This window comes from Embiotoca jacksoni, unplaced genomic scaffold, assembly GCF_022577435.1.
Source record: "Embiotoca jacksoni isolate LCO1_2020_lvr unplaced genomic scaffold, fEmbJac1.0.p SCAF_13, whole genome shotgun sequence".
Classification (NCBI taxonomy): domain Eukaryota; kingdom Metazoa; phylum Chordata; class Actinopteri; family Embiotocidae; genus Embiotoca; species Embiotoca jacksoni.
This window is the reverse complement of record NW_027185263.1, coordinates 10,769,277-10,784,610: the sequence shown is the minus strand read 5'-3', so window position 1 is coordinate 10,784,610 and position 15,334 is coordinate 10,769,277. Positions and strand designations below refer to the sequence as shown.

Below are 15,334 nucleotides of genomic sequence, written 5' to 3'. Positions count from 1 at the left end.
GTTTTTCATCACCATAAAAACTAGAACACTAACACCTTTTTAAAAACAAAAAGTTTTATTTCAAAATGTCTGTCTCCTAACATTCAACAAAGGCCAATTTTGATTGCTATTTCAAACAGACAGTGTCTATATTCTGTAAAAATTCAGTAACTACTACACATGCTAAACAACCATCTCACCAGCAAATTGTACATTTTACAGTAATGGCAGTCATGGCATTTAAATAGAACTTAATAACTGGACTGATGCATATTTCTGTTGGCTTGTTAGTGAAGGCAACCACATTGATTCCCAAAAGGGAGGATAGAGGCAGAGTGAAAGTAAAACACGTGTGATGGCCATTTTCAGTCAACATGCACACACACATTCACACACATCATAAATAGTAGGATGGTTATTTACAGAACAAAAAGTCTCCTTGTAACCTCTGACAAAAAAATTCTCAGCCACGGCATCTTTTCCTCATAATCTCTCTCTACACAAATAACAGTCATAAACCTCACATATTTAAGGACACAGTGACAAAAAATGTACAAAACAATTTGTCTGTTTGTCTGCATTTCCACATGAAAATAAAAGATTGAGTATCAGTTCAGTTTGAGCATGTTTACATCCATTCTGCTGTACTACAGACAGACCCAAACTTTGTGCAGCACGAAAACAGAATTAATCTTACAATGTTTTCCTTTTTCTTACTAATGTAGACAACATTGTATTTTCACTGTACATTCACAATCAGAGGACTGAAATGGACCTGACTGAACAACAATGGACAATATGTATTTCTAACATGTAATCTTGTGGTACTTGTTTTGAAGACAACATTAACACACGAGGAATGAAAAATGTCAGTTTCTAATTCCTCTAACAAGCCTCTTGCCTCAATTAGAGGTGAAACACCAGGACTCCTGTGGTTTTAGAGACAGTGAACTCAAAGTGATGTTTCAGACTACTTTTGACTCCAGCTGTGATAATACAGTTACAGCCCCGGCAGTACTAAGCATACAATGGAAAAAGCTTTCCTTTGTAAGGCACTGAGTTTTACAATATTCTAGAGGTCAGTTACAGCTTTACGCTGTTTCCAGAATGAGGCTGCTTTAATACCAGCTGATTGACCCAAATCTCTTGCTCTTACAGTACTATCCTAACAGGTCCAGTTGAAAAAATTGTGCACTTTGCTCTGAACAGTCGTCTCGATGTGCCTCTCGGATCAGGGTAACCGGGAGCAACAACATAAAATGCCATGGCCCCTCGGCTTGAACCTACAATGGCCTAAAACAGAAGAGAAAATGAATTCTTTACCAGTCAGAGTCGAAGAAAATTAAAAAGAGAGACAAGAGACATAACATGTTGTTACCTCTCCTCACCACGGTCTTCCTCTAACCAGGCCACTATTTTTCCTTCCCAGCCGGGAACGATGGCTCCATCCAGGAATACCTGCACAGACATATTATCTTCATATATGAGCACTCTGCTTCTTATCAAACTAAATCCACATGCAAAGTTTAGTTTTGATTCTCAGCAGTGTGCAATAAACAAACTACTACTGTCCTGTGTTGCCAGTCTCTTACCTCTTCTTTCACAGTGCCAAACTCGGGGTCCAGGGCCTTGAAGTGGTACCTGTAGTTTCCCTCTCGGTCAACAGCTGCTTTCACATCTTTGAGAGTCACCTCACCCAGCCTGTACAAGGTGCGCATGAGAATCACTGATCTTGAAGTCTTGAGACATTTTACATTGTTTTGTTTATTTTATTTTCTATTTTTGGTCTGTTAATTATAGGCCTCACTGCTGACCAGGAACCAGCAGCCAACTTTACTCATTAAGCACAAAAACTGCAACATATCTCAAGCACACACACGCACACGCACACACACACACACACACACACACACACACACACACACACACACACACACACACACACACACACACACACTCTAACCTCTTTGGTATATTGATCATTGAAGGTGTTGGGGATTTTCCAGTGAAATAAAGAATTTTAGTAGAGGAAGAAGAACCACTGTGGGGTTGGCAAATCTCTGTCATGAGCAACAAAAAACATAGTTAGTAAAATAATAAATATTGTGTGTCGGCATGCATGTGTAGCTGGAACATGTTAGAACCTCTTACTTGTGGAAGGCCAGGAGTCCAAGTCTGTGTGTTGACCTTTACGTCTTGGAGATTTCCCTCTTCCCTGCATAAATATGTATAAATATTGACAAACGCTCAAGGTTTATGATTTGAAATCTCCACACATTTAGCTAAAAGTATCAGTCTAAGAATCTCGTTGGTGCCAATCAGTCAAATTCACAGTCAAATCGGATTTTACAGTGATCATCAGCTGATAACAAGTCAGGAGTTATCAGTTCAATCTCTAAAAGTCTAATTTCAGTTAAACAGCAGTTCATGTGACACCACACAGCTTTGGCTGTCTACTCACAAAAGGGCACAAGCATAAAAGTTGCTCTTTTTAAAATTTCTATTAAAAAAAACTAGTGTTTATGACAGATTTTTTTTGTTTGTTTTGGGGGGAGACTAAGGTGTGTTTATGCATGTGTAGTATTTGTACCCTGTGTGTGTGTACAACATGCAGTCTGTCGATGAGCGATACTATGCCCTGTTCCAGGGTGTCCAGTGTGTGGTGCTGCGGGTCGTGGTCTCTGAAGTTGTTCCTCAAACTCCTCAGAGCCTCTCTGAGCAGCTGAACCTCCTCTGCCTGCTAACAGACCACAAACACAAACACAAAAAGCTCATTCAAATCTAGAACAGTTGTTGGCTTGTTCAGTCTTACGCTGCTATTTTGGTGTATGTTCAAACTGTTCTGTCACACAAACGCTGCATTTTGAAAGCAATTTACAGCTCATAACGATCCAATCACACATATTTGTATAATTTACTATTCTTAAAAGTTAACCGGGCAGCCTTATCAATAGAAACCACTTACGTCCGACATCGAGGGCGATGGATTTCCAGAGTTAGAATATCCATTGTTTTCTGCACTGGTGGGAATCTGACAAAAAAAAGAAAAGAAAAAGAAAAAGAGAAGTTTTAGCTGTCTAATGTACATTTGAATTAATGTCCGCCTGGTGCAAACAGAATATAAACCTTAGCACAGGAGTGAAAACAGAACTGCTTCTACCTGTTGCAGATCTCTACTCATTAGCTCCTGCAGCATGCTGTTCTTATGCTCCAAACCTTTTTGCAATTCAGTCTGCCAAAGAGACACAATCACTTATCAAAACACACGGATATAAATGTGTTAGATCCCAAAACTTACAAAATATCCATTCCATGCCTCAGATTATTGAAGTGACTAGTTCATTGTAAAGCTGTGAGCATATTGCCCTGCATTAGGAGTTCATGATTAATTTTGGGTCTGAGAGAGAGAGAGAGAGAGAGAGAGAGAGAGAGAGAGAGAGAGAACACTTTAAGCATACTGAAGCTTGTTTAGCTTCTATGTGAAACCCTCAAACGGACAAACCTACCTGCAGTTTTTGGCTCTCTTCAAGCTTGTGTTTGAATTGCTGAAGTAGTCTGTCCTTCTGTCCCGTGTCCTTCTGCACGCAGCCAACCAAAGAAGAAATGTTCTTAGTTCAGTCCAAACTCATCAAACAGATGCTGTGTAACAAAGTGAGGATGATTAAAATAAGTTGTAGGAAAACATTAAATCGGGAATGTCTCACCTTGCATTCGCCCCACAGCCTGTTACATTCCTCCAGCTTCCACTGTAGCTCTGCCTACAACACATTTACATTACACTTAAAAACCAGCGCGGTACATTCACTTTTAATAAAACAGAATAGTATGTGAGACTGAATTTATATCAAGTGTTAATATATCTACGTTGTGGTTGTTGAGTTCTTCCTTCGTCATGCTGGCTCTGAGAAGCTCTTGCTTCATTTGCAGTATAGATGCTTCCTGAGCACACAACCTCAGCTGCTGGGCCTCCTGCACATTAACAAACCAACACAGAGTCAAGCAACTCTTATACAATACAACCAGAATCATATTCAAATAAGATCATTAACTGCAGATCTGAATGTGTCTAACCTTGACTCCCTGGAGGTTTCTCATCTCCTGCTTACAGAGCAGCAGTTCTCTCTAAACCAGGCAAACACATTGCATTAAATATTAATCACAGTGTGCATTCCACTGGTTAATTAACACAGTGATAAGACAAGTGGCTTTCCTCCTAAAAAAAAAAGAAGAACATACTGATAGTTTGAAAATAAATTATACACTTATTTACCTTCAGCTCCTGAGCCTCCTCCATACTCTGATCCAGACGACTACGAATGACTACCTGGACACCGAGAGAAAGAGAAGGGGTGTGTGTGAGAACCACAAAGGAGTGAGGAAAAAAGGGAAACTGATACCCGTGCCACTCTATGACACACACATAAGCGTGCACATACACAAACACGCACACAGCTAAGACAAAGTAATGTGATCCGCTTAGAACACAAAGAGTAGAAGAATGGAGAGCAACACAGGAGAGAGAGCAGACAGAGAAGGAAAGGAAATGATGTCAAGATTCAAAAATAAAGTGAAAGACCAAAAAAAGGAGGGACTATTAATACCAGTTGCTGTTCCATGTTGCCTTGGTCCAAAGTTAAGGACACATCCTGCTCGTCCTCGAGGAGCGAACCATGCAGCAGCAGACCCTTCAAAAGCACAAACAGTTTAACGCGTGACAGCAGTTTGAACTTCTCACCAGTTAAAACATTAGCTGGGAAATTGTCTTCATAAATGTAGCGTAGGTGTGTGTGTGTGTGTGTGTGGTGTAAAATAATAAGCACTGCATTTAAATAGCTCAAACATACTGGGTTAGAAATGTCACCAGCAGGCCCAGGCCCCATCACCCCAACATTTAGGAGTTAATGATAGAGCAACACATGCATAATCTTGCAGCAGTTTTCTTCCAAAAAAACCCACTGCCAAGCATTAGTGCAGGGAGCTGATCCTGGTCTCTATAGCGCTTCCTCCCAAGTAGTTATTTTCAAGACAGATTAAAAAACGCTGGAGAAGTGCTTTTATTGAACATACTGACACATGAGCGAACTCAGGTCTGACTCCCAATGTCAGTAGAGGTATCTATCAATTTGTGTACCAGCACGCTCTACATCCAATAGCTTGAGAATATATCAACCTATGTCATAATATGAGAAAATACAGAATATAAACCTCAGTATGATAAAAAGAAGACATTTATACACAGAAGGTTAATAGAAACCTGAATATACCTGTAAAGCAGACACCATTTTACGTGTCTCTTGCACCTCCTTCTCCAAGGTGTGGCTGACCGAATCTTCCCACGCCGTCTCCACTGCAACATGAGATGACTCCGCTACGTGTACACAGACGTGCACACACATAAAACAGCGTTACACATGCCGCATGACAACGTTTGAGGTTTACTAATAAATGGCATGACAGTTTGTGGCTTGACTAGAACTTACCACTGCTTTCCTGCCATTGCTGGTCTTGATGCTTTCTGTCTGGGTGGCTGCTCGGTTGAGCTCTTGGTGATGAAAGAGGACTGATGGAGCTGAAGCTCATGGAGGACAAAATGCTGATTAATCATTTTATTTTATTTTATTTTAGCACCGAGCAGCAAAAACACAAACCAAACACGCAGTGTAAATACATGCTATGTAGGACTGTATAGGACTTTCACCTTGTTTGGGTGACATCTCAAGTAGACATGGAAATTTGTAAGTAATAAAATAAAACTGTTAGTCTGAACAGATGTGCAAATTCTATGCCTCCTCTCTGTTAGCACTCTTTGGCGTGCCAAGCTCGACCCTCTTCTACAGCGCAGTGGAGACTAAAAGTCTCTCGGCCATAAGAATATTTTTATCTTGGGAATCTCCTGAGCTTGCACTTCACTCCACATGGGTCAATGATGTCAGGTTTTTAGCCTGCTGGACAAAATAAAAGCTATAATGTGGGACTACATATAAACGAGCATCCATTACATCCAAGTCTTTGAGAAATGAGTTCACACAATGCTGACTAATCAATTTCAATGATAAATCTCTCAGTATTTTACATGATACACAGTTTTTACATTAGTTGTGTGTGTCTTTCCATTATGTGACTTTGCATACTGGCCATGCACTATAAGTAGAGCATGTGCACCAGAGACTTCCACTGGCCGAGCTGACTAACTTCCAGTTTAGCCCTATGCTAACTTGAACAGGGACAAAATAATTTAATCATGTGGCTCTTCAGGACTTTCCAAATTTTATCGGACCGAATATGTCAAATTATGATGGTGAAATCCTTGTGACTTCTTTAATTTCATGAATTCCCATTTATCTACCAGGCAACAGTTGTGACAGAGTCAGTTGTCAGGGTTTATGTAATTACTCTCGGGTCCCACACGGCAGGTTTAAATTAACCCTCAGAGGACATTCAGCAAGATGTGGTAGTCTCTGTAGCATAGCATACTCTACGTACCTCCGCCAACTTAATAACCATTCTGATAGTTTGTTATAACCAAGTAATGATGTCTTCAGAGTGTTTAATGGAGTAATGTTACTTTACAATACTCCATTAAATGCTGCCTCATATGTTTTTATTTTAGGGTCCTGAATTTTTCCCTTCATTTTGAGTTCTGTATAAATGCCCAACTTAAACCCTGTCAGTAGTTTCGGTAGTGATAAGAAACAAAGACATTCACCCATATCGTGATTTAATGAAAAAAGCATCCATGGAAACAGTTAAAGATATCGTGTTTCCTTGACAAATCTTTGCAACTGACCCTCCATTTGTTGAAATTCCGCCTGATATTTGGATGGAGGGAATTTAAGAAAGGAAAGACGATGAACCACACAGAAAAAACAAATAAGAATAACAAAATGCCGTTCAAACACGAGCCACCCTTAACGTCTCTCTTCCCGTTGCACTACAGTACTGCAAAAATGGTTAAGTCATAGTAAAAGAAGCATAAACTCACACAAAGGCCTCACAGTGCCTGGTCTTACCATTTAATCTGCGTCCCCCCCATAGTGGCCTACAGGTGGTTCAACTTGCACATAACACTTCCCAAGAAAGTCCAAGTTCCCCTCTGTGGGTCTCTAGCATCTGCAGCTCCACAAACTCATGATAATTTGCAATTCCCCTCTCCGCCCCTCGCCCTCCAGCTAGGTACGTGTTACCACGGCAACCAACGCAGCAGACACTGCTGAGTGTCTCTCACTTAAGTCATATATACGTGAAGGAAGCATATATTTGAATCTGTCAATCCAAAAACCAAACCACATGATCACTCAACAAGCAATCCATACATTCTTTAGTTATCATTATAAAAGCAACGAAAACACACACAAGCAAACATGGTCAAAAAGAACCCCACAGTACATGACTTCAAACAGGACATGTGATTGGAGAAGATAAAGACTGATTATTTCTTTTTTTTTTCTCTTATCATCCACCAGTGTTTTTCCCAGATCTCTATGAACTACCACACAAACCACACACACACACACACACACACACACACACACACACACACACACACACACACACACACAGTGGGATTCAGTACTAAAACCAAAGTCATATGCTCTGTTGAGCAGTGAAACACACACACACAAACAAACCACAGAAAGTAGTCTACTGTTTGCAACGTGTGGGAAAGTAGGTGTCAAAATATGGCAGATAACCAAGAAATGACATAACACCAACTGCAGGCAAACATTTTAACTGAATAATACAATATATATATATATATATATATATATATATATATATATATATATATATAGTAACAAAGAGGAGTTTGTTCTCGCTCAAATATGGAGTTGTAGAGTCTGATGTAAAAATATTTTGCGTAAAAGAAAAAAACGGTTTAACCAAAATGCACAAAAAGGAAGTTTAACTACATAATGGAGCAACTTCCCTGATGAATTAAGTTATTTATAATGTATAAATGGTACAACGTTACAATATGATCCAACTCCTGCTGAGTGTATCAAGTATGAATGTAATTTTAACCTGTGAGAATGATTTTACAAATACTTTTTTGACATTATACATGTCGATCTCATCCACCTATTCTTAAATTTACTTACATTTATTCACGTTGTTTCATCTCACGGTTGAGGACATGTTCAGTAGGTGCATTTTCTGCATATCATTTTAAATTCTAACTACTAAAGTCAATGATTCTCATTGTGACTAATTCATTATAATGATGAACTTGAATGTATGCAAAAGCAAATTACCTGCTTGGCTGAGGATTGTCCTGCTCGTCTGGAGCTCCTCTTTCATACTGCTCAACCAGTGTGCGAACACACACATTCTTTTCCCCATCCAACACCCAGCCACTGCAAGATTACACACAAATAAAAGTTATCTATTTTTGAGTAAGTACTGCACTGAAGTTTTGACACTACATATACAAAGACCAACCATATGTCAGGGGTTGTGAGGATGGTAATGGATGATCTGTGTTTGTACACCAGAAGACAGCAAAGTCATTTAGGCATCTGACGAGTTTAGCTGCAGTTTAGAACGGATCCAGCTAAACCTGAAGTTTAAAACCCAGCAGTATGCACAGTTGGAGCTGATTACTATGTCAAACTGAGCAGAGGTTAAGCTAAACTGCTGCTAAACCAGGTCTGTAAGACACCCAATGCAGATTTGTCAAGTCAACCTCATCATCATGTAGTGCAAGAGTAGGGATGAGTGATGGCTCATCAGCAGAATCATCCCTGTTATCATTATTTTACCCGTGTTGCTGCACTGTCAATGGTAATATTAACAGCGTTCTGCATTGTGTTCTGCAATGACTCCGCTGTTGTCCACAATGAATAAATCATTACACCGTGAATGATATTTTATAAACTAATTAGATTAAAGAGATTATATTTGCTAACATTAATCTGTTGACTCAAGAAATGAATCAAGTCCAAAATCACATTACATGAGAAGGCGAGTTTTATGATCAGAAAATATTCTCTTGAAGAATGTGCAAACTTGTACTTGTGATAGTTGACTAGTTGATTAGGTTAGAATGTTATAAATGTGTCAATCACATCTATTGATAGCACATTTGCTACTTATTTTCTTCAATATAAATATTTTCAGCCTAATGCAGTAAAAATATTCTGTCAAACTGAGGCGGCGATCGGTCTGGTGATGAATATGATTATTTGTTTCTGGAAAACTGACCACACGTCCTTCTATCAGGCACTGGACTTGCTGCAGTGCTTTAATTGTAGTGCTTTTTATCTGTCAGATCATCAGTAACCCTGTTTGTGACATAAAAAAATGTTGTGTTCAAGAAGTGACACCTTCAATTGTAATTAAACAATTATATAACTTTGTCTTTTATGGTGTGTGGCGAAACTTTTAGAAGTTAATAAAATGGTGTAAACTGTATAAATGGGTGGTCATGCTGAATTTTTTTTTTATAAATTTAAACCCCAGTTAGCATCTGTCTGCTGCAGGTCAAGTTAAACCTCAGAAACAGTGACCTCTACAAAAGCGGAGGTGTTTTTCTACAGGACACAGAAGCCGGGGTCAGACACAGCAGTTGCAGTGTAAACCACAACTCCTGAGAAATGAAGTGATCCTGTGACTGACCCAGACAACAAAGGTTTGTCCTCAACCTCAAACCGCAGCTAAGTTAATGAGCAACAGCTTCTACATATTTACATAGAGATATAAACAAAGGTTTGTGGGGACAAGAGTTTGTGTCCATGTAAATGATAATATTTTCAGTCGGTAATGATATCTGCAGTCAGCATACCTTTGGAAACGTGTGGCACGGGCAGGCAGTGAGGCATCATGTCGAGCTGATGCCAGTGCAGCAGCGGCACCTTGAGCTAGTGCAACAGTGGAGAGTGGGTTGTGGCTGGCACAGCCTCCTATCAAGCTCCTCCCAGTACCAGAAGCAGTCCTGTGATTGGCTGAGGGTTTGAAGTGGGCTGCCAACGCCAGAATTATCCTCATTACTGATTTCAGATTACCGTCAACAATGTCTGCAAACAGAAAAGGAGCATGATTAATGATCACCGTTTCCTTGATGAGCCAGACATTGTTCATGCACATGGACAAATATTATATATTACGACAATGTCAACATGCAATTTTTACGTGCTTGAAGCTTACGGGTCTATAAAATGTTCTGAGGATCAGCAACCAGAAAGGTTCTGTAACACCTGCTTGTGCGGTTACCTCTTGCGGATATGTGTGGCATGCGTATGTGTCTGGAGGAAATGAACTGCAAGACTTCCTCCACATTCTTCCTGCTTTGCTCTTTGTTTTGCGGGGCCACATACACTCCCTCCAGCACCTCCCCAGCTGACAATTTGATGAAATTTAGGGAGAGACAAAAAAAACAAAAAACAAAAAAAACACAGGTGTAATGTTACAGTACTACAGTGCAGTTTGGATAACAATTGAAACCGTATTACATTTAAGACCTTCATTAGAAAGCAATTTTGGAGGAAAAACATCGCAGGGGATCATCACTTAAAATGGAAACATAATTAGTAAGCATGTATATGGCTGATAGTCAGACACACATTCAAGTACAAACTGATGATGAGGATAAATGTTTGTAACTATGACATAATTACCAGAAAATCTCCTAACATTAAAATGTTTTCCTCATTCTTCCTCCACTCCTACCACACTACGTGAGCCACTTGTGTGTGTTAATGTGCATGAGTGTATTTACCAACTATCTCAATTAGTTGTATGAGCACCACCCCGTCCTGCAGATCATGCCTGAGGTCTGTGATGGGCTTCAGGCCTGGCTTCCTCTTCAGCTGAGAGTTCACCCAGGAAACATAGGCTGCCAGCTGCTGCTGTAATCCGTCCATCAGATACACAAACCGGCAAAACCACAGACAAACACACAACTGAGGGTGGGGGCCAAATAAGGCTGAGACCATGGTGGTAACAAATGAGTGCCTTTGTTTATTATGCTGGGACGGGGCAGCGGGAGGGTAGAGGGGGGGCAGGGTCAGCCTATTGTCCCACTGCCTGGAAAGGATTTTACTTTTGCTCGGGAAGGTCAGTCATTATATTTGGCGTCCAGTCCACAGTTACAGGATTCATCAGTCTGTTGCTCAGTATTTCACACGGTTCACGCCGCTTCTACCGGTCCCGTTCAGTCACGTGACAGCCCGTCGTCCGGGATACAGCACAAAGACCGCAACCATTTGCACACAACAGAGACACTTTTCATTTTACGCTCATTGTGATGTTTAGATAGTTAACTTACGACGGTACACAAGTCGCAATGAGGCTACATGGCGATCTAATTTAGCTGACAACCGGCAGGTAAAACGTTAAACGTAGCGATTTAGGTTATCTACAACTCGTGTCAGTAATTTGTACGAATCTACACGTTAACGTCCGCGAGCTGGAAATAAGCAAAATATAACGTTAACATAGTTGGGGGGGGGAAAAAACATACAAAATGTCAACACTTAGATGCCCAACTGGTTTGCACATTTATTTACCTGTCTTCCGCTTGCTATTTTTACATCTCACCTAACAGTTATGAGCATTAGTAACGCTGGATGGACGTTACCTCATTAAAGCCCCCGTGAAGAACCTCATCCAGTAAACTTCCTCTTGAGAGTGAGGCGATCATCTTTTAACTCGAAAACCCATTTAAGCTGGAAAGCTGGCTGCCTTTATGGACCTCCACACGAGCAGCAAGAGCAGCGGGCAGACCGCTGTTACTAACTACGGATGTGTAGGGACGTCAACAGACCGAGAGATCGGGGTGGACGGCGACCGTTATTCTGTCTTGAGGACGACTGTGAAGTCACGATGACGTGCTTAACTTCCGGTTAAACGTTTCACAATAAAAGTGGTTAGAGGTTCGTGGTTCTTACATTTCCGGAATTCGTGCTGCAATAGTTAGATCAGCTGGACCTTGCACTTAGTCCAACACGTGGTTAGAGATAAGTCTATAATTTAAGGAGAGTTCTGAGCCATCGTTCTAATTTTTTTGGTCTCCTACAATAAGGCTTAGCCATCTAATTTTCTATCGATAGAAAGTATTGTCTGCAACCACAAAATCCAATCGTAACAAAAATTATGTTAAAACAATATTTTATTTAGGCCTTATTTAGCTTTCATTATGACCACAGAAATCCTTGTTCGAAACCGGGTCATGAAAGAACCTTTCAGTCAGATTGTAACGTTGCCAAGTGGTTCACAGGACTAGTGACCCAATGGATAACATGTCTGACTACGGATCAGAAGATTCTAGGTTCGACTGCTGGCCAGCTTGATGATCCTTTAACTTAGCTAAGAAAGTCAAAGCTGTCATTGCTCCAACTTAGTTTCCGACAATCTTTCCCTGCTTGCTGTGTATCCCAAGACAGTTATGCATCAAAAAAGCCTTGTAAGGTTTTATTTTCCTCTTTCGTCACACATCAGCAAGCTGTTTGTGAAAACAATATTCCAACATATCAAAGGGCATCCTTCAAAACTTATAGTGAGGTCTGAAGCACCATTTTGGATTTTTTTTTTCTTCTCTGCAGACTATTGATCTCCTCACAATTATCCATGAAAAAGAGAAGTCAAAAATATACCATTTTTTATACGTCATAATATGTTAAGGCAGGACAACATCATTGAGACAAACAAGTGGCCGTGATCGTATAGTGGTTATTACTCTGCGTTGTGGTCGCAGCAACCCCGGTTCGAATCCGGGTCACGGCAAGATCTATCATTCATAATATCTTTATGTTGCTTCTCTACGTGCTCCAGGCTCTACTTCATGTTACATGGCTTCATGCTGGCCAAGTCAACTAAGTTGTCCCGCATGAGAAGCCTTATTTTCAAATTTAAAGAGTCATTCCATCCTATTTTCAACAATTGTCCACCAATTTCCAGTCCATCCGTTACATTACCATGTTGTGAGACAAAGATTGTCATGTGTTTCACAGGGCCAGTGGAGCAATGGATAACGGGTCTGACTACGGATCAGAAGATTCTAGGTTCAACTCCTGGCCAGCTTGATCATGCTTTAACTTAGCTAAGAAAGTCTAAGCTTTCATTGCTCCACCTTAGTTTCCGACAATCTTTCCCTGCTTGCTGTGTATCCTCGGAGTTATGCATCAAAAAAGACTTGTAAGGTTTTATTTTCCTCTTTCGTCACACATCAAGCTGTTTGTGAAAACAATATTCCAACATATCAAAGGGCATTCTTCAAAACTTATAGTGAGGTCTGAAGCACCATTTTTGATTTTTCCTTCTCCGTAGACTACTGATCTCCTCACAATTATCCATGAAAAGACATGTCAACATTTCAGATTTTTCCTTCTCCATAGACTATTGATCTCCTCACAATTATCCATGAAAAGAGAAGTAAAAAATATGCCATATTTTATACTTCATAATATGTCAAGGCAGGACAACATCATTGAGAAAAATAAGTGGCCGTGATCGTATAGTGGTTATTACTCTGCGTTGTGGTTGCAGCAACCCCGGTTCGAATCCGGGTCACGGCAAGCTCTATCATTCATAACATCTTTCTGTTGCTTCTCTACGTGCTCCAGTCTCTACTTCATGTTACATGGCTTCGTGCTGGCCAAGTCAACTACGTTGTCCCGCATGAGAACCCTTATTTTCAAATTTAAAGAGTCATTCCATCCTATTTTCAACAATTGTCCACCAATTTCCAGTCCATCCGTTACATTGCCATGTTGTGAGACAAAGATTGACATGTGTTTCACAGGGCTAGTGGAGCAATGGATAACGGGTCTGACTACGGATCAGAAGATTCTAGGTTCAACTCCTGGCCAGCTTGATCATCCTTTAACTTAGCTCAGAAAGTCTAAGCTTTCATTGCTCCACCTTAGTTTCGGACAATCTTTCCCTTCTTGCTGTGTATCCTAGGAGTTATGCATCAAAAAAGCCTTGTAAGGTTTTTTTTTCCTCTTTTGTCACACATCAGCAAGCTGTTTGTGAAAACAATATGCCAACATATCAAAGGGCATCCCCTGGCCTGCCCTTCAAAACTTATAGTGAGGTCTGAAGCACCATTTTGGATTTTTTTTTTCCTCTCTGCAGACTATTGATCTCCTCACAATTATCCATGAAAAGAGAAGTCAAAAATATGCCATATTTTATACTTCATAATATGTTAAGGCAGGACAACATCATTGAGAAAAACAAGTGGCCGTGATCGTATAGTGGTTAGTACTCTGTGTTGTGGTCGCAGCAACCCCGGTTCGAATCCGGGTCACGGCAAGCTCCTTCAGTCTTTATGTTGCTTCTCTACGTGCTCCAGGCTCTACTTCATGTTACATGGCTTCATGCTGGCCAAGTCAACTATGTTGTCCCGCATGAGAACCCTTATTTTCAAATTTAAAGATTCATTCCATCCTATTTTCAACAATTGTCCACCAATTTCCACTCCATCCGTTACATTGCCATGTTGTGAGACAAATATTGCCATGTGGTTCACAGGGCTAGTGGTGCAATGGATAATGCGTCTGACTACAGATCAGAAGATTCTAGGTTCGACTCCTGGCTAGCTCAATTATCCTTTAACTTAGCTAAGAAAGTCAAAGCTGTCATTGCTCCAACTTAGTTTCTGACAATCTTTCCCTGCTTGCTGTGAATCCCAAGACAGTTATGCATCAAAAAAACCTTGTAAGGTTTTGTTTTCCTCTTTTGTCACACATCAGCAAGCTGTTTGTGAAAACAATATGCCAACATATCAAAGGGCATCCCCTGGCCTGCCCTTCAAAACTTATAGTGAGGTCTGAAGCACCATTTTGGATTTTTTTTTCTTCTCTGCAGACTATTGATCGCATCACAATTATCCATGAAAAGAGAAGTCAAAAATATGCCATATTTTATACTTCATAATATGTCAAGGCAGGACAACATCATTGAGAAAAACAAGTGGCCGTGATCGTATAGTGTTTATTACTCTGCGTTGTGGTTGCAGCAACCCCGGTTCGAATCCGGGTCACGGCAAGCTCTATCATTCATAATATCTTTATGTTGCTTCTCTACGTGCTCCAGGCTCTACTTCATGTTACATGGCTTCATGCTGGCCAAGTCAACTAAGTTGTCCCGCATGAGAACCCTTATTTTCAAATTTAAAGAGTCATTCCATCCTATTTTCAACAATTGTCCACCAATTTCCAGTCCATCCGTTACATTGCCATGTTGTGAGACAAAGATTGTAACCTTGACATGTGTTTCACCGGTCTAGTGACCCAATGGATAATGTGTTTGACTACGGATCAGAAGATTCTAGGTTCAACTCCTGGCCAGCTTGATGTTCCTTTAACTTAGCTAAGAAAGTCAAAGCTTTCATTGCTCCACCTTAGTTTCCGAC

The 15,334-nt window shown here is 40.4% G+C and overlaps 1 protein-coding gene and 3 non-coding genes across 8 annotated transcripts; 3 read left to right on the top strand and 1 right to left on the bottom strand.

The window, feature by feature from the left end:
- Window positions 1-36: 36 nt before the first annotated feature.
- Window positions 37-11,767, bottom strand: dixdc1b (DIX domain containing 1b). 5 transcript variants are annotated; one of them, XM_069146427.1, is made up of 21 exons: window positions 11,555-11,767; window positions 10,694-10,823; window positions 10,189-10,314; window positions 9,761-9,992; window positions 8,232-8,333; window positions 5,460-5,554; window positions 5,244-5,347; window positions 4,581-4,664; window positions 4,250-4,303; window positions 4,051-4,101; window positions 3,844-3,948; window positions 3,684-3,737; window positions 3,486-3,557; window positions 3,140-3,211; window positions 2,945-3,010; window positions 2,570-2,719; window positions 2,131-2,194; window positions 1,943-2,039; window positions 1,572-1,680; window positions 1,358-1,437; window positions 37-1,272 (listed from the first exon to the last, which is right to left on the bottom strand). In XM_069146427.1, exons 1-21 carry the CDS (start codon window positions 11,615-11,617, stop codon window positions 1,263-1,265), a joined length of 1,920 nt encoding a protein of 639 aa, XP_069002528.1. In that variant the 5' UTR covers window positions 11,618-11,767; the 3' UTR covers window positions 37-1,262. The 5 variants fall into 5 exon arrangements, with proteins under 5 accessions (XP_069002528.1, XP_069002524.1, XP_069002526.1 ...); XM_069146423.1 differs by lacking the exon at window positions 11,555-11,767 and having other exon boundaries at window positions 10,694-11,543; XM_069146425.1 differs by lacking the exon at window positions 11,555-11,767 and having other exon boundaries at window positions 2,570-2,716; window positions 10,694-11,543.
- An 860-nt stretch (window positions 11,768-12,627) lies between these two features.
- On the top strand, window positions 12,628-12,699 carry trnah-gug (transfer RNA histidin (anticodon GUG)). Its single transcript has one exon. It is a non-coding gene; the product is annotated as a tRNA-His (tRNA).
- Window positions 12,700-13,418: 719 nt separating this feature from the next.
- On the top strand, window positions 13,419-13,490 carry trnah-gug (transfer RNA histidin (anticodon GUG)). Its single transcript has one exon. It is a non-coding gene; the product is annotated as a tRNA-His (tRNA).
- Window positions 13,491-14,160: 670 nt separating this feature from the next.
- On the top strand, window positions 14,161-14,232 carry trnah-gug (transfer RNA histidin (anticodon GUG)). The gene has a single exon. It is a non-coding gene; the product is annotated as a tRNA-His (tRNA).
- Window positions 14,233-15,334: the final 1,102 nt, after the last annotated feature.

What these genes read in the sequence shown, in the direction of transcription:
- dixdc1b (XM_069146423.1), bottom strand. Translation starts at nt 10,910, where the DNA reads ATGGTCTCAGCCTTATTTGGCCCCCACCCTCAGTTGTGTGTTTGTCTG. An exon ending in ACAACTAATTGAGATAGTTG is followed by an intron (nt 10,315 to 10,693) that starts GTAAATACACTC and finishes TCAAATTGTCAG; the next exon opens with CTGGGGAGGTGCTGGAGGGA. An exon ending in TGAGTAGAGATCTGCAACAG is followed by an intron (nt 3,011 to 3,139) that starts GTAGAAGCAGTT and finishes TTTTTTTGTCAG; the next exon opens with ATTCCCACCAGTGCAGAAAA.